Genomic DNA, 25,162 nt, shown 5'->3' on the forward strand with positions numbered 1-25,162 from the left:
TTGGATACTATCAAGCGAAGTTTTCAGCTGAGAAAAACTAATGAACTTTTGCTCTAGTACCTATTAATTAATCGTGGGCAGTGAATTAGATAGACGATTTTATGAAATTTTCTGGGCTTGTGCAGTATCAAAATTAAGATTATTACTGTATACCAAAATGATATAATTGTAATCAGTATATACAATGAGTGCAGAAATAGACATATTTTAATAATTAAATTAAATGAGATAACCATGATAACTACTAACCACATACCAGTATGGCAAAATGTGTAGAAGCCAACAAGGGCCACTGACATGCTTTGTGTAGGAAAATTTTAACCGCACTCCCGCCAAGCGTTGTTGATAGCATCAATGCGACTTAATTTTCTGCTGGACTGCACTTGAACCAGATGCAAGTATTTCAAAGAAACGTAGAGAAAAAAATGTGCAATTGGCAGAGCCAAAGTTGATGAACGATTAGAGAAGGAAAATGCTTACCTCTTGTCATAAAAATTTTTTAGAAAATGTGTTGTGTTACATGCTAGTATTGAAACAGAGTAATAAATAAACTTTTAAGCAGTGCAAAACTTATTTTAACTGCCAAAGGTGGTGGTGTTGCAACATCTGAACACCCTGGCTGTATCAGCCCCCGTCTTTGGTTTATTCGGTCTGTATTTAATCATCCGTGGGTTAAATTGACATGAAATCGTTTATGTTTTTCATTTATGTTGATGTTTTATTCCCACAGACACCTCGAACTGTGCCCGTAGCAGTGCAAATTGCAGCTTGGATGCCTGCAACTTTAGCTGCATCATTTGTTATTATCAAATTTTTTTGGGCAATGATGCATTCCCAACATACTCGTATCAATAGGGCATTGAAGGGAACAAAAGAAAATTTGGCTGCCGAGTTAGGTTTCATGAATAAAGTAAAGACAGAAGTAAGTCTGATTTTATTACTTGTGAGTGTTTCTGTGTTTTCAAAGTTCAGTAGTGAAGCAATTCGAGTACGGTATATCCCAAAAGTTTAAAATTGCATGTATCAGATTTTTTTTTTTTTTTTTTCATTCTTTTTTTTTTTTAAATAGTAAATCTAGTGATGAGAAAACGTTTAAGTCTATTAGTATCAAATTAAACAATATGAAAAATTAACCATCTTTTAAAAATTGGTTTTAGAGATAAATTTTGGAAGAGTTTAATCTGATTTATCTGGCCACTTTGGTCCTGGCTGATTTTGTCCAAATTAAGCAGAAAAACAAGCTTGTCTGATTTAATAATGTGCTTCAAGGTGCTAATGTGCCTGTGTTCATGGTTATATGGTAAAATGGTAGTAGGTACCATACCATATCAGGTAAGAAATATAAAAGACCAGAGCAGTGACCTTCAGCCTTCACAATAGAATATTTACCCGCAATAAAAATATTTAAGATACAAAAAACAACAATTTTTATAACATTGGGTATACCTTGGTCACAGGGGCATCTCACAATTGACGTTACAATAGAGCATTGTTATTTCATTGGGCTAGACTTTTATACCTTCATTTTAAATCAGCAAGAAGTTTGCCAGCATGGCGGCTTTACTTTGAAAATTATGATCGAAAAAGTAAATTTTTCAATAAAATCTAGATTTCATGATTGCATGTGTAAGATCCTAAATCAGTTGTAGTTAACGAAAACAAACTTTGCATTAGTTGAGGTTGTAGTTAAAAAGCAATATTTAGATACGCAACTGATAAATCTGCCAAGTAGTTGATCAGGTGGCCATATTTATTTACATTTTGGCACGTGGTCAGGGCTACTTCGGACAATGCGTCTGAGGTATCCCGATGTAAATCAAAGCCTCCATTAATCTGTTTTCAGGTAGTAGATCTATTTTACAGAAATTAAAGTCAGAAATTATGAATGAAAAAAAATTCTGATTATGCTTCTTCTGAAAGAATGATGTTAGCTGTTTTGACAGTAGTTGAAAAAGGGTACTCTTACAGAAAGAGTGCCAATGAATACGGAGTAAACAAGTCCACTCTTTCTGACTACGTGCAATGCCAAAGAAACAATGGTGGCTTTTGTATTCAATTCTCTAAAATTTAGGCAGCAACAAGTCTTTTCAGCGAAGATGGAAACAACTTCTGTAGATTATCTTTTGAATTGCTCTAAAATTTTTTACACCCTGTTGCCTAAAGCCACTCATTGAGCCGCCATATGAGTGTGCAATTATACCAGATGGCTGTAGAGACTGGTTTTCTGGCTTTATGAAACAAAAAACAAAAGCTACTTCTTTAGCCTGGATGACGAGCTTTAACAGAACCAATGTAGTGCATTTTCAAATAACCTTCTTGAGCTGTATGAAAGATATCATTTCAAGTCATCAGAAATTTACGATGTAGACGAGGTAGTTATATATTGACTGCGTTTATACAGAATGTTATAATTTAATTTTCTCCGTTACCAAACTCCCCAAAGTTGTTTATCAATGAGAAACAAGCCAAGTTGGCCAAGTGACACTTAGAGAAAAAGGAGAACTTGTGACTCAAGTTGGCATCGTTGGTGCCATCAGAGTAGCGTTATCACCAATTTGGATGTTTCCAATTACCAAATGCTCTCATGACAACAAGGCATTACTCGTTATGGACAACCATGAGTCATATTTGAACAATGAAGGAGTTCACTATGCCAAAAACAACAGGATAGTTTTGTAAACACTGCCTCCACATACCTCTAACAAACTTTAATCACTTGACAAAACAATATTTGGCCCATTTAAAACCTTTCTGCATCAAGGCATTGATGATTGCTCACCCAGATTAACGCATCCCAACATATGATCTTCCGCAGATAGCCATGCAAGCTTGGAACTGAGCCATGACATCTGTGAACATTAAATCGGGTATTTTTTTCCACCGGCATCTTTTGTTTTGATCAGAACATATTTTCAGACAACAACTTCTTGTGCTCTTTTATTTCCAACCGTCCTGGTCCTCAATTTGAAAATCAATCGATCACTAGCGGAAAATTTGTTGCTAGAAGAAGCTGCTGAAGTTCAAAAAGAGGCTTCTACGGGTTCCATCAAAGAACAGGAGTTTGATTTAAACCCAAATAGCGAGCAGCTTTCAGAAACATCCAACGTCTCCTGATCTAATACCAACATTACGCCAAAATTCGTAAGACCCTATCCAAAAACTCTACCACGAAAACAGGCTTCAAGAAAAGGAAGGGAAAGTGGTCGAGTCGATCCTTAATTGCTACTGACACACCTGATAAAAAAGTTAGGAAGAGGAAAAGAATACAAAACAAAACACTACCAAAAAAGGAGAAGGCAAGCAAAACAAAAAATTTGAGCGAAAGTTCATCCAGTTACGAATATTTGACGTCCGAAACAACGAACTTAGCTGATGATGTGTCTAGAGACATTGTTCCCTTTACTCTAAAAGAAAATATGTAATTTGTTAAATAAACATCTGTAAATACGCTATAAACGTTTGTAAAAACGTCTGTAAAAAATACTGTATGCGATGACACCAGCTACCCCGGTCCTGGGACGACCTACAACACTTGATGACTGCAAAAATTAGGCTTCTTATGGGCACATTTGGTTTCTGAAACAAACAATACTTTGACCTGTTCTTGGCAAGGCCGTTCTATCGTTTACAACAACATAAGGATTATCAACTTTCTGCATAGTTCAAGAAAAATCTGGGCTATATTAACCGTCTGAACCACCCACAGTCTCCCCTAATGTTACTATATTTAGAAGAGAAGATCCAGCGAAGTTGGCTTGTCTTGCTTCCAGTTATACAATAACATTGATAGAGCACAATCACTCAAAATGCTAACATATTCAGTATTAAAGCGTTGATAAGCAATTTAGTGTTAAAAGGTGAAGGAGAATAGTGGGTAAAGGGTTTGGGCACTAAGGTACAAAAGAAATTCAGTTCAGCATCATGTAGGCATTCTGTCGTTCACCTTCCGAATGAATAAAAATTAGCTAAATATCTAGTAAGTTACATAAGACCCAATATCTTTATGGTTTTTATATGATAAATATTTCCAAAGGATTCTTTTCACTTTTTACCAATGTTCCCCTCAAAGAAACATTAAAATCATCGCTAATTTTGTATATAGCAAATAGGCAACAATAACATCACCATTTGGTAAAAACGTTTTTATATATTTATTCAGAATTGCCACAAGAGGCATATTTTTTCATAAAGAAGTTCTTTACAAACAAACCGATGGAGTATCTTTGGGCAACCCACTCTACCTCGTGTTAGCAAATTTATTTCTGGCCAATATAGAAATGAGCTGTTAAATAAAGTAAAAGATGCATTTAAGAAACGTGGATGACACTTTTTCTGCTTTCCGAAACCAAAGAAGGCCTAGACATTTTTCAAACTCCTTAACACTTAACATCCCAATATAAAATTCACCATGGAAAGTGCCACTGACACTTTTGCTTTCCATGACAAAGAAATTAGAATTGCGGACGCTTACACGCTTAAATTCAAGGTATGCAGAAAACCATCACACAGCGGAGTTTTACTACATTGTGATGCAGTCACACCCAACTAATTTTAAAAAAGGCTTAATACTCTTCTCAGCTAGTAGACCTTGGTCAATTTGCTCCAGCCCTAGACTTTTCCAGTATAATATTAATAAACTCAGGAATTCAGGAATATGTTTTTCCATAACCACTACCTGTATGAGTTGTTGACAAAATCGTACAAGAATTTGTTTCCATAAAAAATGTTAATGAAACTTCACAAAATGAACCAACCGAAATCATCAAAACTGATGAGAAAACCAAGTTGCCATTAACAAAAATACCGTTTATCGGCAATGCATAATATGATTTCTGCAATCAACTCTGTAATTTCATAAAAAAGAAATTCGACCTTGACTTCTCTAACAAATCTTGAGTAATTTTCACTATACGTGTATCGATTAACCGAGGGAATTTTAGCTATCTGGTATCCAGAAAAAATTTGCTCGGTTAACTGGATAACAGGTGCATAACATCGTTAGTGCGATTGTTTGATTGTTTAAATAAGTTTTAAACTCCTTTGTTTTCAGAAACGGGCAGCTTAGCAGAACAGAAGTGGTGTTTGACTCCATGCTGAATTTAATTCAAAACCTAGTTCACAGCTATTTGTCCTCTATTATTTACAAAATGTTAAATGTTGAAAAAATTCTTTCTATTAAGCCAAAAACAACATACAAATCGATCAAAATGCGCAAGTAGAATTATAAGTTAACCTGAGGAGATTAACACTTTAATGGATGCATAGGAAGGTGAGGACTGGGCGGTTTTCTAAAGAAAGCTGTTTGAGATCAATTTCACCCTTCTGAATTTACTCAGTTTAAAAATAAATTATAATAAAACAAAAATACTAAATAAACATTTAAGATTTTGTGAAATTTTGGACATGTATTTGTTTTTTCATGATAAACAACGTCACACTTAAACGTTACAATAGACACATATGTTTTACTAGTAATTAGGATAATAAGGTTGCTTTGTGCTTACCGTTAATTATCCGATTAATCGGTTAAGTAAAACAGAAATATCCAGCAAGTAAATATTATTGATATCCGAACTAACCCTAGTGTTGTGTAATGTGTCTTTTTTGATGAAAATATTGGGCCAAAAAAACTGGCTTATATACCCGACCAAAAATCTGGAAAACAAAATTTATGTCCATTTGACCAAATTCTGTGCGATAAACAGACCACACATGATCATCTTGAAACAAATTAAATTAAAAAATTTTACACTCAAAGTAATTGTTCAAGTCTGTTGGTATGTTAAACATCAGCGTTGACATACCGGTAATTGACATGCTTTTTGGCTGACATTCAACTTCCATTATTAACGTTGTTGCATTCGTAGCCTACTTTTATGTTAGGTTTTGTTACATTTTCAATACTGATGAAAGTCATTGCAACTACACCAATTGATCAATATCTTGCATTATAATAATATAATATGAAAAGAATCAGATCAATGTCATGGTTTAACATTGTCGCTTTGAAGTGTCTCACTTGGCTGATTTGTTGATCATGTTTCAAAGCGATCGCTTTAATATGAACAATGCCTCAGCAGAAATGCGGTTAAATTTTTCACCAAACAAAGTATCTCAGCTGCTCGTATTGGCATTTCACTAGAGACTTTCATGTCAAATACAGTACAATGCGATGCAATGTATAGAGGTAATGTAAGACTGTGACATGTACAGAACTACCAGACTAAAGTGATAACACTGTGCAGCATAAAGAACTGTGTTAAATTACCACGTATCCAAAAACGAAGTAAGACAGACAAAATTAGACCCGGTGTGATAATTTGTTATTATACACATTGTTATATAATACACCAGTATATATACTTGAGTGCTTTTTAGATGCTAGTAAACAGTCTTTGTTAAGAGAGCTAATGAAAGGCGGAAAACCCATTCCAACAAAGGTTAAAAGTTATACAAAACTTCGTTTGATGCATCTGTAAAATGACCAGTATATTGGTTTTCCAATGTTTAACTTCGAAATCGGTATGTCACCAGACTACACCAAATCTGCCATAAAAGACCATACCAAAAAATGCACGAGATGCAGAAAAGCAAACATCACCGTAATTAATTTTAAAATACTAAAATCATGCGAAAGTGTCTGCAAAAACAAAATTCAAGAAGCCCGTTTAATTAAGCAACTCAATCCCATACTCAATAAACAAGCATTTAAAAATTGATCGTCTTTCCTTTAAAAAGTTATGTACAATTTATGGTTAAAATATTTTTTCACTTTCCGCCTTCTCATTACATATTGTATGGCCATTCCCATGCAGCTAATGATTTTGCATAAATACAAGGTTTAATCATTATTGTCTTATTTATCCATTTTGCGCCATATAATATGGTCATGCTGTTATACTGATGTGTGTGTTGGCTTTACACTTTATCGTGCAATTTTTTTGTATTGCTTATTTTTATCCATTAACTGTGCAAAGCGAGCACAATATTGAGTGGCCAAGAGAGAGCACAATATTGATGCCCACAAGTGCACTAAAAGATAGACAGTACGAATCAAATAAAAAGTATAATATTGCCATTACAAAACCATGCTTTTATCGCAAATTATATCAATTTTTTTTTCTTTTTTCTCGTCTTTATAGTAAACTATGAACTATAATTCCTGGATCACTTTACTTCACTAAGAAGATGAACCATTAAAAAACCCAAAACATGTTAGTGCTTTTTTGTGTGTAATAAAATAGTATTATGAATATCCCTGCTGTGGTTGTATTAATTGCAACAGTTTGGTATACTTCTGAATAATATGCAAAAGGGCTCTTTTAAAACAGTAGAATCATCATTGACCAAACTGAACAAAAGTTTTTCAAAATGAACAAGTGAATTATGATTGCCATGATTACTTTTGTTCCGTTCTTGGAACTTTTCTATAAATAAAGTGTTTGCGTAGAATATCCGAAGGCTAAATAAAGCGAAGTTAACTATATTAGTTTGCTAATAGTACAGAATAAAGAATAACCATAACAGCATATTTATAAGCATTGTAAGAATACCTGGTTGCGTTCGACAAAATGGTGTCATAATTCTGCAAAAAGACCACATGTTATAGGGCTAACTTGTTTGGAAATATGATATTGTTACATCTTCACAAGTTCTCCAAACCATGTCTGTTGCCACAGGAGGGCAGTACCGAATTACTGTACTGCAGGCGGTACTTTTTCGATACCAGTACTGTAGCTACTTTTCAAAAAAAGTACCGAATCTCTGTACCGCATTATTTTTTTTCAAGAAATTTCCATTGGTTCCAGTACTCGGTACTTTTCATATGATGATTTCAAAATTTTATCAAGTATGTTTTTAAAATAACGTCACATACCATTTGACCTGGAGTATCCTTTAGGAGGGCATAGTAGCGGAAAAAATTGCAATTGCAGTAGCATCTTTTACAAAAAAAAGTATCGGTGCCGAGTACCGACAAAGTACCAAACTACTTTTTAAAAGTAGTACCGAACGGTAAACCGCCGGTACTTTTTTTGCCAGTACTTTCAAAGTACCGACTGCCCACCTCTATGTGTTTCCCGTAAAACCAACTCCAGCGATTTCTCACAAGAAGAATAATAAATAAATAATTAATAAATTAGTTACATGTATATGTCACATTACCTTTCAATGACTTTCCCATAATTCATAAAAACAAAGGCATCGCTCAGGTGCAAAGCGCCACAGTATCATCTAGTTGTATAACACTCATTTGAGCAAATTTGGATTCACACTTTGTATAATTTACTGAAACTTTTGACTATCAATTATAATTAGGGCGATTATTTTTTGACCTAAAAAACGAAAGTTTTTGACCTAAAAATTGAACATTTTGACAAATTTTGACATTAAAAAACTTTTTTTTTGACAAATTTTGACATTTCAAAAACTCAAGTAGTTAATTTACGCATTATTGTAATAAAAGTTAAAATTTATTGTAGTAAATAAAGGCAAAAATGTGAAAACAGACTAACCTATTCTGAAAAAGGAAATGAGCTAATTACAAATCACTGCCAAAAAAACTGCAACTAAGACACAACAAAAATGTTCAATACATTTGTCTAAACCAGGGGTCGGCAACCTACGGCCCGCGGGCCGGATCCGGCCCGCCATGCAAAATTGTCCGGCCCGAGACATATTAATTAGTTATCACAAGAATACGGCCCTCCGTGTCTTATTGAGTTTCAAACTGTAGTGTTAGCATTGTTTGAAAAAATTGTGGTATTGTTACGCCATAAGTACGTCGTACTAGTAACTAGTCTATTGTTACGCCATAAAACTGGTGAGAAGGCGGTAGACTAGTATCTCGTAATGATGTAATCAGTACGAGATTGTCTGTAGAGTACTCATTTACGCACCAATAACTTGAATAACTATTCTCTTTCGTTCCCTTCTCGCGGTCAGCTGGTTTCCCGCACAGCGGGGGCACGGCGTAACAAGAAGAATTTCTAGAAATGTGTCACTTTTAGAAATACTTAATTTATACTCACGCTTTGCCGACATTCGTTCTCTACAAAACAAATTCAGGCATATCAGTAATCCCTTTGATGTGGACGCCAATACCATTCCCGAAAAATTTTAAATGGACCTTATTGAAATGCAATGCAGTGACGAATTGAAGGCAAAATTTCATACAAAGGGCATATCGCTGCTTGACTTTTACAAAAAGTACCTTCTTGAAAGTGGTCTTTATCCCAGCTTGACCAACAATGCAAAAGAAATGGCGTCGATGTTTGGTAGCACGTACACATGTGAACAAATGTTTTCATCAATGAAATTCACGAAGAGCAAGCTAAGATCCCGAATTTCTGACGCCCATTTAGAAAATGTTCTGGTTCTTGCTTCATTTGACTTGTCACCAGATGTTGAAAAACTTTCACAAAGCAAGCAGCATCAAGTGTCTCATTAATGCTGTGTTGTTGAAGTGTGAATACATAAATTTTGTTCTTTTTGTGATTGGTGTGATTGAGATTGCAGCAATGTGGCGTAATATACTCAAATGAGTGTGAATTATAGTATTAATGAAAATTCCGGCCCGCCAAAGAGTTGTACGCTCGACATTTGGCCCGTGACTAGCAAAAGGTTGCCGACCCCTGGTCTAAACTAAAGATACATGAAGTTATTGAACTATCTAAAGCAAAATCGAAACAACAGATGATTCTCAATAATTAGACAATAGGCCATTTACAACAGTATAAAGTAGGCTACAAGGTGTACAATGTAAAATGACAAGTTCACCTACAGTGCAACCTCTAAGACACCACGAAAATGAAGTTTGTAAACAATTTTGACTTGGTAAAAAATTTTGACTTTGTAAACAATTTTGACATTTTTTGACCTAATGCTGTAAGTATGACAAATTTTTGATTTTTTGACAAGTCAAAAATTAATCGCCCTAATCAAAATAAGTTAAAATTAGCAATAAACATTCCTGGCCTTTGCTTAAACAGTTTAATTCCTTTACTTATTACCTATTTACCTTCTTGTTATAACTATGGTACTACAGCTGTATTTTCTATGTGTTTCCTATCATTAAGGTGTTTTCTATCATATAATTTTCCAAACACTGACATTTTAAAGTTTACATGTCAATTGAAGTTTTAAACAATTATAAGAGCACATGTTATCAAGCTCCAAGCTCGTAAGCTCTCTGGTTTGTTTGTTTTTCTTTGAGATTGAGCAAATTAAAATGATCTCATTGGGACTAGGATTGGCTCCAGAACTACTTTACAAATAACTTGCTTTTTTCATTAGTTTGCCTTTAAAAGGCGAAGTTCTCGTGGCCTTGTTCTCTCAGAAACATATCTTGCAAATTCTTATTGTAAGGTGTATTAGTAATTGTTCGACAATGACTATGTATTTCTTAATGCTTGTAACTGGTATAATATGAAGTCATGTACCATAGCATGATCCAAGTAGAAATGTATTGTTAACACCAACCCTAAAAGCTGGTGTTTGACTTGGGATGCTTTTTGTGATAGCTTTCTTTTCCCATCCGCTGATGATTCCATGCGTTATTAAAGCAATTTTAAGCTATGTGAAACACACCATCTGCTTAAATTGACTTTTTTAAGTTATGTTTTTCAGCTTTGGGTTTATTGGTCATACTAGTTGTTTTCAGCAGGTTATTGCCATTATTATTTTCATGTGTTCTTTAAGCGTTTTTAAGCTTTATTATTTTTTATAGTTATTATTTTTTGTTTACTTGTTTTTTTAATTGTTAACTTTCAGTAAGTGGTTGTAAGCTTGCCAAAGTTACATTACAACGGGCCACCAAAAGTGTTGTTGATTACATCTTCCCAATTTTCGGGCTATAGGCAAAGCAGCGATATTCACACGTAATGTCTGGCCTGGCCGATGATAAAATATTTTGTACATGGCTATCAGTGAAAACATTCTTTGACACCCTTGCCTTAGACATATCACCTGCTCAGCCTAGCGTTTTTTAATTTATATTTTGTATAACTGTGGGTTTAGTAGTACTATGCTAGTTGCTATTTTTGAGCATGCTTCAGGCCTTTCAGGTTTCGTCACTTCTTCTCCTTCACTGATGTATAACAACTGGCTTGATTTTTTGTCCCCACTATGCTTTGGGCGAAAAAATAAAATGAATGAATGAAATGTGATTTGAGTTTGACGTTCCAGCTCTACATTGTTAAGTAGTATGCAGGTGATATGCTCATGCAGCAGACTGCCTCCTTTACTACTGAACTAACTAGTAATAAAAACTAGGTAACGTACCATAAAATGTGTAACAAAATTGGATACACATCAATCAAGAGCCTTGATGATAGCCCACTTTGAAGAGGCTAATCTTCAAATGTTGGAAAAAAAGTTTTATATTTGTATTATGTCGGTTTTCGATAAAAAATTGAAAAACGATCAAAAGCTAACATGTGATATATATATGCGATCAACTTTATATAAATTGATGTAAAGCCATTTACCTCCGTTATTTTTTGCTGTTTTTAACTTAACATAACTTAACTTAACATAAAAACAAACTTAGTACAGTATATTTTATCTAGTTTTTAGAAAAAACCATCATTAATTATTATATCGAGAGGCATAATGAAGTGTAAATGTTTATTGAGCGTACTGTTTAAAGTCAAACCCTGTAAAAACAGTTGGATAAATGGTTGTTTTGGTTAGGTACGGTAAATGCAAATAATTAAAGTTTTTCTTTGCTGACGTTTAGGTGATGTTTATTTCAAAGCTGATAAAATGTGTGGAATTTTGTTATAAAAAGCGGTATAAAGTGATTATCACAATCGATGATTTGGATAGAGTTCCACTGGATAAAGTATGTATAGTCAAAGACCTGTAGCTGTGCTGCTTGATTTGTATTGCTAAGATTAGAAAACCCTCATCCAATTTAATGCTATGTGATATGTTTTAAAGGTAAAATCAGTTTTGGAAGCAGTAAACATTCTATTAAGTGATGGATCTTCACCATTTGTATGCTTAATAGCAGTTGACTCAAGAATAGTTGTGAAGTGTATTGATCAATCTTATGGATCTACTTTACCGAAAGCTAATGTTAGTGGACATGAATATCTAAAGAAGCTGATCAACCTACCATTCTGCTTGCCAGAGGTGAAAAAACATTTTACTAACATGGTATTGTGCGTGACGATGATGATGCAAAAGTGATGAAAATTCACGTTTGTTTATAAGCCCCTCGTGCAAAGATGTCCCAATCAGAGGAACAAAGCAATGAGTAGCCGTTGCTTATAATTAAGGCAATACTTGTTACTCCTATTTCTAAAGTTTACTTTTTCACAGTTGGATAACGAGAAAAAGAAAAAATTCGTTAATGGTTTGATTGATGATGCTGATGAAACAAGAAAACGAATTTTGTTTAAAAGAGGTACAAACGCTTTTTACATGCCATTATGAAATCTATATTTCTGTGTTATACTGTTAAATTTATTCTAATGAAGCAATAAAAGATTTTGTCCACTTTTACCTCAATATATTTGTACTGTGTTTGTAAAACTTAGTTTGTAAAACTTAGTTTGGTTCATGTTTATAATTAATCTAATTTCTGATTCTATACACGGACAGATAATCATAAATGGTCAAATGCTTTTGATGACACCCAAAAAAATTCACATGAAACTGCAAAAATTGGTACAGCAAACAATTTAGAAATTTCAGAAAGTGATCAATCTGACAGCAACAAAAGCATTTCATCAAACATGATGCTGCCTACTCTTGTTGCTGTTTGTGATGAGGAAGGTTTCTATCCTGATGTTAATTTAAATGTTCAAATCAAACAACCTCATATCAAATCTGCTGATGTTTTAAAAAATGTTTCAAAGGATTTTCCAGATGGACATTTGGAATCACATAAACAAGCTGGTAACATGATAAAATATGATATCGTTTTCAGTACCATAATGTTGTAACCAGAACAATGAATACAGAAATTACATATTTATTTACTAAATGAAAAATGTTTATGTCTGCACTTTTGCTGATGACATCATTTTTTTATTGCAAAGTAATTTCATCTCTTTGTAAATGATACTAAACCATCATTTTATTATTACTGGCTTTTATAGAAAACATTGTGCAGTGTTTGTGATTGTTGTAAGCCTTTATTCTCCAAAAAGGTATTGTTTGTCACTGCCATTCCAAATGAGTGAGCTATTTGTGGTCAAGGTAAGGAGGTTATACTTGCTGAATGTGTCGCTGTACTGGATACAATTTGCAAAAAAATTTTCTTGTGGCTTGAGATTGATTACATTGTCATACCATCCAACATTTTCTGTACAGTGAAAGGGGTTGGCACACATTAATGCAATCGTCATTTGTTGCTAGCAATCCAAACATTTTTTGTTTTATTTTTTCCATCACCAAATGTAATTCAAGTTTTCTTCCGTTGTGACTAGCTACAAAGTATGCAGCCATTGCACATTAACACAAGATTATATTTGGTTGTTTTCTTGTTAAAAACATGTCACAAAGTACTAACTAAAATAACACAAGTATCTTTACCAAAAAAACATTGCTTTTGTAGTTGTATGATATAGTATGACAAACTTTATTCTCGGTTTCAGGAAACCTTGGTACAACTTGAACTTGCTGATGATTTTCCTATTTCTCGAGCCCTGGTAATTGAGCCAGCTTTTTGTGCTAGATTCTACAGCACACATCTTTGATTTGGTGTTTTGACATTTTACATTGTGTTGCCCAAATGTAGAACAGGTCCAATTAACAGGAGCAAATGATGTAAATACCACTGGGTGTCGAACACGAAACTCAGGCTGCATTTATTGCGAGCTTAGCACTTTAACCACTCTGCCCTGGAGCCAACAATATCTGATTTTAGTGATTACGGGTACAGTGAGTCCTTGTTAATCCGGACCCCGATGAACCGGAATCCCCGCTATCCGACACAAAACTGCCGGGAACGGATTTCTTCCTATGCATTTTACCCCTTTAATCCGGAAACCCCGCTGTCCGACTCCGACACAAAAGTTTTGAAACAAATGTGCTAAATCAATATCAATAAAATCCGATAAACCGGATTATTAACAGTTAAGCGAAAATAATTCACGATTGTCCTAATACACTATGTAGTTAGTTGACAAAACAATAGCCGGTTATCTACGCATAATAACGTTGCGGTCTTTATTGATTCAAAAGTACAGTACTGTACAGCATTGCGCTTTGTAAAAAGATTTAGCTGTGCTATTCAGTATGCCTTCATCAGAGCCACCATCTAAACATACAAGAATTGAAATATCAACTGAAAAGAAGCAGCAGATCTGCCAATACCAGCGGGATCATAAAAAGGCAACGCAAAATGAGGTTAGACAGCATTTCAACTTAAAATGGGGAATAAATGTAGGAAGGTCAACAATTTCTGACATTCTTAAACAAAAGGGAAAATGGTTATCATCAGATGACATCAAGCGTAAAAGCCTTACAAGAGCTAGGCACTGCAAGGAACCAGAGTTAGAATCCGCTATTTTTCTGTGGTTTACAGATGTCCGTTCAGGAAATCTCCCGATTACATGCGACATGCTAAAAAAAAGCCAAAACTTTTGGAGAACAACTCGGTGTTAAAGATTTTGCTTATTCAAATGGCTGGTTGAATCGTTTTAAGAAACGACACGGAATAGCGTTGCAAAAAGTGCACGGAGAATCTGCTGCAGCTGATGTTGTTGAAGTTTCAAACGGTAGGGAAAATTTACAACAAAACATTGCTAACTATGCTTTACAAAACGTCTATAATATGGACGAGACAGGGTTGTTTTATCGCTTGGAGCCAGATGCAACACTGGCTACAGGTGCAGTAAAAGGGAAGAAGAAAAATAAAGAGCGGATAACGGTGGGTCTTTGTTCAAATGCAACTGGATCAGATAAGCTAAAGCCTTTGTTAATTGCAAGAGCAAAAAGGCCCCGCTGTTTCGGAAAGGATTTTTATCCAAACGTGTATGTCACATATAGACACAACAGTAAAGCTTGGATGACAAGTGTGGTATTTACAGATTGGCTTAAAGACTTTGACCGAAGTATGATACAGCAAAAACGTAAAGTTCTGCTTCTTCTTGACAATGCTGCCAGTCACAAAGTTCCAGAAGATTTAGAAAATGTTCAGGTGCATTTCTTACCACCAAATACAACGGCTCATCTTCAACCAAATGATGCTGGGATAATTCGAAATTTCAAGCTTTACTATCGAAAAGGATTGACCAAACATTTCTTGCAGTCCATAGAAAATGATCAGCCAATGGCCATTAATCTTCGGGAAGCACTGCACTTGATCAGAGAGGCGTGGAATTATGTTAAGATGCAAACAATTCAAAGCTGTTGGGAGCATACAGGCATCATTCCCAGGGCCTCTTCTGCTGAGATTACATCGGCGGCATGTGGGACAGAGGCAGAAGTGGTTGAAGAAATCCAAAGAGACATGCAAGGATTCCATACAATCTCTAGTGAACATCTCATGTCTGTTTGCGACTGGCTAGACGTTGATACTGGGATTTGTACTGGCGAAGTTTTATCCGATGAGGCCATTGTTGAAATTGTTAACCCACCCACTCAACGCGACAGTGAATCTGAAAGTGACCATGATGAGACAGAAAGTCCACCTCGTGCAGTGACAACAAACGAAGCCATATCTGCAATTTCTACTTTGATTTATTTCTTTGAGCAACACTCTTCATTGCCGAAAGTCACAAATTATCTTGACAGTGCGTGGGCTATGAAAAGGAACATACAATCTTTCAGTAAAGAATCACTCGTGTAACGTGAGATAACAGACTTTTTTAAGTAATAAATTGTTTGTTTTGATTTCGCATTAAGTTTCTGTTCTTGCCATCTTGCGATATTGATGCATTTTGATAAATAAAAATGGATTAAGATCGCGGAGATAACTTAGTGATTAGAGCAGGGGTGACGGATCTATTCGTTGTGGCAAGCCACTTTGTCAGTTACAGCTGAGTAAGCCGCACAGGTTTTTAGTCATACTATGAAATAATGTACAGTATTTTAGAAACGAAAAAATTAATTGTTCATCAACAGTAACAAACAACGCTTCCGCGGTCGCAAAAAAATACGTACAGTACATCGGTTGAGTGCGGCAATCTATTGAAGACATACTGCTGCAACTCAATCGTGCTATCAGCTTTTGATATCGCATTGCGCAAAGATTAGAAACAGGTCAAAGAAAGTTCAAGACTGCTGGTCCCGCCGGAATGCTTCGCCATGCAAGAGAGGTTGTCAAACCGATTTGCGGCCGAATGTTCGTCACTTCTGGCTTAGAGCATTCGTCTTTAATACGGTGGTTCTGGGGTTCGACACTGGGTCGGATCATACAAAAAATATAATTTCTTTTAGTTGCTGTCCAGCCAGAAACTCGGTACTTAGAATTGGAGTAAGGTGCATACTGCGTTTTGAACACGGTACTGCATTTGCAAGATTGATTGATTTTTTACTTTCCGATAATCCGGATACCACGCTAAACCGACATTTTTCGACGAAATAAAGTGGTCCGGATTAACGAGGTCTCACTGTATATGATTTCACATGAATGAAGTGACAAAGGTTTTCGGTTTTCCCAGTTAGCACTTAACAGAAGCATTATATGCGTTTTCAGATAACCTTTGGGCTGTAAAGGATGAACAAAATCAGCGATTTCATGAAACTTTATGTTCATACAATATCACTGCAGCATCAAATGAGACTGCACTGAAAGTATTTACAAGCATAAAAGCTACAAACACAAATTTCTGCACTTTTTTAATTAGCAACCTAAACTGAATTTCACATATGTGGTGTACAATTTTTACAATTTCACATAGTGCAAGATTTTCGGATTTAAAAATTAGAGAAAATGCTACTAAATTTATCGTATTTCGCACTGTTTATTTATCTTTTTTGTATCAAATCTTTTCTTCTTTGAAAGCAAATAGAGATATTGTTAAAAGACTACTTTTTCAGCATCTTACAAAGTGTACAGCCTAAAATAATTTGGATAATTCATTGGAATTAGCGTTAAAAATGCAAAATTTGCTAAAATGCAAAATTTGAAATTGCAAAAACACTGTACCTTTGAGAACGGCACGGTACACTCATATTGTTTTCTGCTAACTAGGCGTATTGTTGGGGTTGTGAACTGTTTTTTATTATTGCTTGATGGATTGTTCGCTAATCTAGCTCTATTGTTAACGCATTTATTAACCTTTAAGCCAGTTAAGCATCATAGTACCAGAACCGAACTGCCATTGCTTGAATAATTATTTATTACTGGTTCTCAACGAGTCGGTTACCGTTATTAGAGCGTAGAATCAATCTGCATTCAAAAGAATGCAAATTACAGACTCTAATATCGTACTGACAATCTTAGAACTAACGCATTGAGCACTGTAGTACGAATGACATAATTTGGAAGTAATCAATACTGAGTCGTGTATACTAAATATTGTAGGGCAAAAATATAGTACGGTGCTTGTTGATAAACACACAAAATAGAACACAAATAACATTATAATATCATCAGATCTGCACGCGAATTCCGTAGGAATAAGGGCTAATTATGACAATTAGCACAGTTTAAAGACAATTGTTAGTATTAATGCAACAAAAATTTTGTTCCTCTGTGTAATTTATACCAAACGTTTGTAACTGCTACTCCATTATGGATTTACGTAAGATTCATACTTGTAGTTCTTTACATACAACACTAGTGTGTTGTAGCTAAACCTACGTGATTAATTTATACAGCATGCAAGATGTACAAACATAAGTGAGCAGTACTGCTGTACTATAGTACCAAATTACTGTAACGCGGTACTTTTTCAGTACCGATCGCTATTTTTGAAAAAAGTAGTGAATGTGCCAAATTACTTTATTCAAAAAAATTTTTGTCAGTCCCGGTCCACGGTAATTTTTATGTGATTATTTCATAATTTTAAAAAGTATGTGTTCAAAAATGTATGTTACTTAATCTTTAATACCAATTTTAGCATCTGTTCATCTTTATTAATCTAGAAATGTCAATTGAAATCTCAAGCGAGTAACACCACATATATTTTGATCTGGAGTAACTTTTACCGGCCATGATAGCGACAAACATTGCATTTGCAGCAGCATCTTTTACACAAAAAGTACTGAACTACTTTTTTGAACTAGTACCGAATACCGGTACCGTTACCGACGATACTTTCAAAGTATCGACTGCACACCTCTGTGCATAAGCAACTGACTGACATGACTTGCGTAACTATACTGTGAGTTACTATTATTATACTGTGATTTACATAACAATTAATGTGTGTCACAGCATCAGTTTACACTGCGTTCTATGTAAAATAGTATAATGTGTTTCAAATAAATTAAATCTATCTCAACGAAAATTTGAATTAATAGACAGAAGTATTTATTATTTGACTTCCACTGTACTTGAAAAATTAATTTACGTATTGTTATAGTTTAGTTGGATATTGAACCACTATCTCTGTTTGTGTGAAGAATGTTTGCGAACCAACTTTGTGCTGTGAGAGTAGTGGCACTGGGCCAAAATTAACTGAATTTTTAATTAATCATTAATGCATATTAAATGGTAGCCAAAACCAAGTGGCCATTATTTAAGATGATGGTAGTTGACTGATGTTTGTATTAATTTCACCATGGTTCACTGTTTTCTAATGTGATGGTTGTCACATTTAATGGTATGTTTTCAATTGGCTGATGAAATTAAACTGTGCAGAACTTAAACAATTAACTATTGTGTGTGAAAAATAATGATAAACGATTACCACAAAGCAGCTTTCACGAAACAAATGTTTTTTCATTGATGGTGCAGCTTTTATTAATGTTGTGAATTATGGGCTAATTAAGAATTTCCTGTAAGTGGCGGCCTAGGTTACGCAAATAGAAAAGAACACTGCCTCGCAGTTACAATGCGAGTATAAAGTGAGTTAAATTGTTGGGGTTTGCCCATGGCATGGCACTTAATCGATAGCTTTGCCCTTCATCTGCTCCTGCCAGTGTTCTCAAAAGTATTCCATTGGATGAGTCCACCAAAAGGCCCAGAGGTGAGTGAAATTTCCCCGGCAAGCATATTCCCTCAAATCAACTGCCCGCCCAGGCATTAGAGACAAGCAATCACTCTCACCATTAATGTGTTCATTGTACTTGTTCATTGTTGTACAGTCGAAATCGGTTAATCGCATAGTCAATTTGCCAAGCTTTTTTATGCGATTGACCGATGTATGCGATTAACCGATGTATGCGTTTCCTACATTTTCTCCGCTATTCTCTTTTTTAAACACCGGCGCACGCATTCTTGCATTATGACGCAACAAGTGAGCTTCCTTCTTTTCGATTTCGACACGTGAAAAAACGAAAAAAAACAAACAAAAAAAACGTATACGTAGGCTGCAGTACAGTACTGCACAGGTATTCTATGTTTCTGCAGTGGTTTGCGCTTTGCGACGTAACAATCCTTTAAATTAAAATTAGTCTTGTTGTTCTATTGTGATGTAACAATCCGTAACAATCCTTAAATGAAACGTAGTTTTGTAGTTCATAATCACTGTAGAGAAGGCCTTTTTTCGTGAAGTTTTACTTTATTGTTCAAATCATTTACGTGCCACTTAACACTTCATCAAAGGAAATATGCGGTTAAGTGATACAAGTCTACAAATCAATCAAGAATTTCTATTCGATTAACCGATTTATGCGATTAACCATTATGCGATTAACCGTTGAATTTTCTTCACAAGTGAATGGGAATGGTTTGGGATTATGCAATGCTATGCGATTAACCGATGTATGCGATTAACCGATATGCGATTAACCGATTTCGACTGTATTCGTATATGCTCACTGCAATTTTGTACGATGTGCGCTTGTTATCAAGCACACTGTTTGCGAATGACGTGAATTGCTAACAGAAAATACATATCAGATCAAACACATGGCATTAATTTACTGATTCTGAGGAGGTATTAAGCCAAATAAAGTGAAGTTAAGTTTTAGTTGGCCATTGGCAAACTAGCTTATGCCAGGTCAACAATAATAGTTAAAACTAGGCATTTTTGTGCCCAGAAATAGCAAAAGGCAAGCAGTGGAAAACGTAAAAAGGAGCAGGTGCTTGCGCTAAAAGTTTAATAAAGTGAAACACTAGCCATTCGCTTTCTACAAAGTAGACTACTTACTGCTATTTTGAAAACTAGTATATTTTGTTTCCTGTCCCTCTTTGATTTTTGCGAGTTGTGTCGCTGGACATCAATATGCAGTTATAAGGGAATTATTTTTTAAAATACAAGAAAATTCATGTCCATTCAGCAATTAATTGAATAGTAATATGTGTTCAAATCATCAATCAACATTATATGAAGTAAATTATACTGCGGTACCGTAAAAACGAATAATCTACTGAGTTAGTTGAGTTTACTGCAACCTTGGTATTCCCTGTTGCTTATTACTTTTAAGATAAAAAATAGAATATCTTTTATTTAAAGTACTTTTGAAATTTATGTATTTTAAAATGAATTTTTTGTACCAATGGACAAATGCCTATTTTGGTATTAAACATTTACTTTGAGAGGTCAAAACGCTTTAAGACAGGGTCGGGTCATATCCTAGTTGTATTAACATAAAATACTGTTATGTGGCATGCTTATAGCAATTGCCAGGTAGTAATTTCAAAATTTGAACAGTATTAATAAATGTTATTGTTGTCATATAGATGAGGTACCCAATGTAGTGGGATCTAGGGACCTCATGCAATCTCAACTCAGGATTATTTTGCTGGAAGAGGAAAAGTTTTTGTTTGAATGCAGGTGAAACCATTTCTATAGTAAACATTTTCAATATTGACTGACATCAGCAATTGGGTGCTGTAAAATAAAATTGTATGGTTGCTTATGAAGTTTCACATTTGTATCAGTGTATCTGTATCAGTTTTTTGCATGTTTGTTTCTTTTACAGGCATTTCTTTTACATCAATAAAATGGTATGCAAATATTTAGAAGCAAATCCTCGAAATATTAAAAGGATTTTCAATATATTATCCTTCACTGCGTCGATTATGAATAGCTCTGAAAAACAGGTATTGGCAGTTTTGCACATGTATGATTTTTGTGTCCAACTTAGTATACCGGTAGTAATATAACTTTAATATTTGCAGAAGATGAAAAATTCATTGCTTAGACTGAATACTTCACAAGCTGATCATGCTGGGCAACCAGTGATGCTGGAAAGTGATCTTAAAGGTATTTCTGACTTGTGTTTAGGTAATTTTTAAACTACAGACTCACAAGACATTTTAAAAATGGTAATAAACATAATCAAGCAAATACATTACATGTATTTTTTTACTGATACAGTATTCTACATAATCTACTAGTGACTAACATACTTTCTCGAAAAACTCTAAAATAGGAGAGGAGGTCATGTATCATAAAGTTTAGGTGTAGGCATCTGTACTACAATATAAATCACCTGAAGGGACCTCTGAAAAGTGTTACTATAAGAAATCGTATGTGTTTGAAAAAAGGTCTAATTTCTTGGTTTATTTCTGTATGTGGTAAAATTAGCAAAAATGCAATTTTTCGAAAATGACGTCATGGGGCTCAATGAATTTTTTACATGTAAACTAGACATGCCTGAGAATACCTCGTGCTGAAATATAACATCATAATTCATTTGTTTCGTCTAGCCAACGCAATATTCATTCATTCCAGGTGGTACGCGAGCAACTTATCAAGTTCACACCAAAAGATCGCAAATGATCTTTTATTGTCGTCGGCATTATTTTAATTCACATAAATTAGGTAGAGCGTGAAATTCCATGCTATATTCCCTACTGAATACTAATTCCTTAGGGCATTGATGCATTGGATCGTAAAACAGGGTTTCTTTGTGACGAAATAGAACGTCATTTATTACTACGTAATAAATCCTTAAAGTCAGTTTTTGTAATACGTTAGTTGTGCTGTAGCGAGGGCAGTAAAAGTTCGACTAATTTTTGTTTAATATTCACGAGCCTTTAGTAACATGTCAAAACGAAAGTATAGCCCGGATTATATAAAGCACGGGCTCATAGCCATCGAACACGGAGTAGAGTCTCTGCTGCAGTGTGTAGTATGCATGAAGACTCTTGCTAATGCAGCACTGAAACCCAGCCTGCTCAAACGCCATCTGGAGACAAATTATGCTAACAAGAAGGAGCGAGATGGCAGTTACTTTCAGCGACTTGACGAGAACGTGAAGGGGCAATGTCTGGACAAAACTGGCACTATTTACCAGAGGAAAAGGAGCATTGTCAAAGCGTTGTATGAAGTCTCCCCTCCTGGTGGCTAAAAACATGAAGGCGCATACAATTGCAGAGTCTCTCATAATGCCAGCGGCGAAGATTTTGGTTAGACAAGTGATCGGAAAGGAAGCGGCTGCAAAGCTGGATATTGTGCCCCTATCTAACAACACCGTGAAGAATCGAATAGAGGAGATATCAGTCGATATTGCCGACCAAGTAATTGCAGGAGTTAAAGCCTCAAAGTTTGGGTTTTCAATCGAACTGGACGAGTCAACTGACGTAACCAAATGCTGTCAGTTACTTGTGTATGTTCGCTTTACGCAAGACAATTCTGTCAAGACGGAGCTACTTATGAGCAAGGATCTTCCCAGTACAACAAGAGGAAAGGATATTTTTAACATTGTTAACGATTTTTTCAAACTGAATAAATTGGACTGGGGAAAGTTGGTTGGATGCACAACAGACGGGGCTCCGTCTATGCTTGGCCGAAAATCGGGGTTTACGGCCCATATGAAAGCTGTGTCTCCCCACACCACCATTGTGCATTGCTTCATACATAGATTTGCCCTTTGTGCTAAGGTGCTCCCTCCAAATATGTTATCATGCTTGCAGCGAGTTATCAAGATCGTAAATTTTGTTAAATCATCAGCCCTGAATACTCGGTTATTCAAGCGGCTCTGTGACAATTTAAGCTCAAACCACACTTGTCTTCTCTACTATACGGAAGTGCGCTGGCTCTCCCGAGGTAATGCAACAAGGCGTCTGTTCGAACTGCGTGAAGAACTGCTTCAATTTTGCAAGGAGAAGAATCATGATTTTCAAACAGACTTGGAGAGTAAAGAATTTATTCTGAGGTTGGCCTACTTAGCAGACATTTTTGAAGTCCTAAACAATTTCAACCTGTGGTTGCAAGGGCCCAACTGAACTGTAACAGAATTCATCTCAAAGCTTGGAGCGTCTGTTCGGAAGCTGGACCTCTGGATTAAGAATGTTGAGAATAATAGCTACGGAATGTTCAAAGTCATGGATGCCCTCGAGAACAAACCTAATGATGATATTTCCAAAGAAATTGTCTGGCATCTTTCACAACTCAAGACTGAATTGATGCAATCCTTCCCAGACTTTGCATGCTGTGCGTACTCCACAAACCCGTTCTTTGTTGATCCAGCCGATGTGCCTGCGGGAACCGGGGAACAAGAGGAGCTAATAGACATTCAAGCTGATGAAACAGCTAAAGCAAAACACAAGGTATGTTGTCCTAAAACTTCTGGCTGAGTATGGTATCATCATACCCTATGCTAGCCAGTTATGCTGTTCCCCAGTTATTAATTTTTCCGTCTATGTGGGAATGCGAGCAGGGGTTCTCTGCTATGGTGACTATCAAATCGAAGAAACGGAACCGTCTTGTTGCGTCTGGACATGACTTTCGATCCGCTGTAAGCAAAGTTATTCCTCCCATCGACCAACTGGTTGAGAAAAGACAACTTCATACATCTCATTAAAATTGTGTTGTGTTTTTGTTAATTTCATCTTGAGGGTTTTAAGTATCCCATGCAATGGTATTCATTAAACATTTGCCTATCATTTTTTATTTGTGAATTCTGGAGTTTTGTCAGACTACCTACAATGTATGTGGTACCAGAACGCTGCGTGAACCAAAAAATGGTACGCGAGTAGATAAAGTTTGGGAACCACTGGTATAATTGCTACTAAAACCGCAACCACTTGAAAAGTAGGCTACTTTACCAAACAGACACTCATCACAGTTTAATTGGACAACAATCTTATAGCCACTGCAATGAAAATGCCTTTGTTAATTGGCCTCGTTTTATCTTAATTATTTCTTGTGTTTTGTTTCTGCTTCGAGCAAGTGTGTTTTTCTTTGTTGTAGACTACAACTACTTCACCGTTTGCATTGTGACAAACGAACATCTTTTTAGCTGTGAAGTTGTATTGCGTTGCTTATCATTATTCCATTATTTCAGATGAATGATTTTAAGTTTAATAAAGCTAAGCATAACGAGTTTAAAAAAGCTAAGCATAACGGAATCATTTAGTACAATTTATTAAACGTAATTTGTAGGCTAACAATAACATGTCTAAAACAAGTGCGCTGAAACCGTCAGCAAGCTATGGAGTCATTGGAAAAGAACGTTTGATAACTTCCTAGCTGAACTTTCACGAGAAAAAAAGTCCTACAGCTTTTCCTATTAACAAGCTGCAACTATTGACGAATTTTGTTTCCGCGGAGTTATTTGAATTCATAGAAGATTGCAATACATACGACTCTGCTGTTGAAATCTTGCAGAATTTGCTTGTCAAGAAACCGAATGAAATCTTTGCTCGCCATTTATTGGCAACTACAAAGCAGCAACCAAGCTTGTCCCCAACCAAGTTTTTGCAAATTTTACAAATACTCAGCAAAAACTGCCAGTGCAAAGATGTTACTGGGGAACAATATCGCAAAGAACTCTGTAGAGATGCATTTATTAACGGTCTCTCATCTCCCTCGATCCGTCAAAGACTTCTAGAAAATACAACCCTTTCTCTCGAATCAGCTGTAGATCAAGTAAAGCATTAGACATGGCGATCAAGAATGCCTCTGCATACAGCACAACATGCTCATCGGCCTCCGCAAACCTGTAAAGTCTTTATCTCAGAAATGAAATGAAGGATCAAGGAGACCAGCTTAACGAGACAACGACGTACATCGCAGCTTCCTTCAAGAAGAAAAAGTGCTATTTCTGCGGTTATAATTTCCATGAGAGAAAATCTTGTCCAGCACGATATCTCACGTGCAACAAATGTGGGAAAATTGGACATTTCCTGAAGGTATTTAAACGT

At 35.5% G+C, this 25,162-nt stretch overlaps 1 protein-coding gene and 1 pseudogene across 4 annotated transcripts in view; both read left to right on the plus strand.

The window, feature by feature from the left end:
- LOC143462849 (uncharacterized) overlaps positions 1-25,162 on the plus strand; it is a 45,130-nt gene that overhangs the window by 15,620 nt on the left and 4,348 nt on the right. For 2 of the 4 annotated variants that reach the window (XM_076961149.1, XM_076961152.1), the window contains 8 exons: positions 731-922; positions 11,738-11,842; positions 11,941-12,135; positions 12,325-12,409; positions 12,607-12,903; positions 20,750-20,843; positions 20,992-21,112; positions 21,191-21,296. In XM_076961149.1, the coding sequence (XP_076817264.1) occupies positions 731-922; positions 11,738-11,842; positions 11,941-12,135; positions 12,325-12,409; positions 12,607-12,903; positions 20,750-20,843; positions 20,992-21,112; positions 21,191-21,296 (1,195 nt within the window). The remainder of the gene's footprint in view (positions 1-730; positions 923-11,737; positions 11,843-11,940; positions 12,136-12,324; positions 12,410-12,606; positions 12,904-20,749; positions 20,844-20,991; positions 21,113-21,190; positions 21,297-25,162) is intronic. The other 2 variants (XM_076961150.1, XM_076961151.1) reach the window with 2 other exon arrangements.
- Positions 22,060-23,820, plus strand: LOC143462850 (zinc finger BED domain-containing protein 5-like; annotated as a pseudogene).

Source organism: Clavelina lepadiformis, chromosome 6, assembly GCF_947623445.1.
Source record: "Clavelina lepadiformis chromosome 6, kaClaLepa1.1, whole genome shotgun sequence".
Classification (NCBI taxonomy): Eukaryota; Metazoa; Chordata; class Ascidiacea; order Aplousobranchia; family Clavelinidae; genus Clavelina; species Clavelina lepadiformis.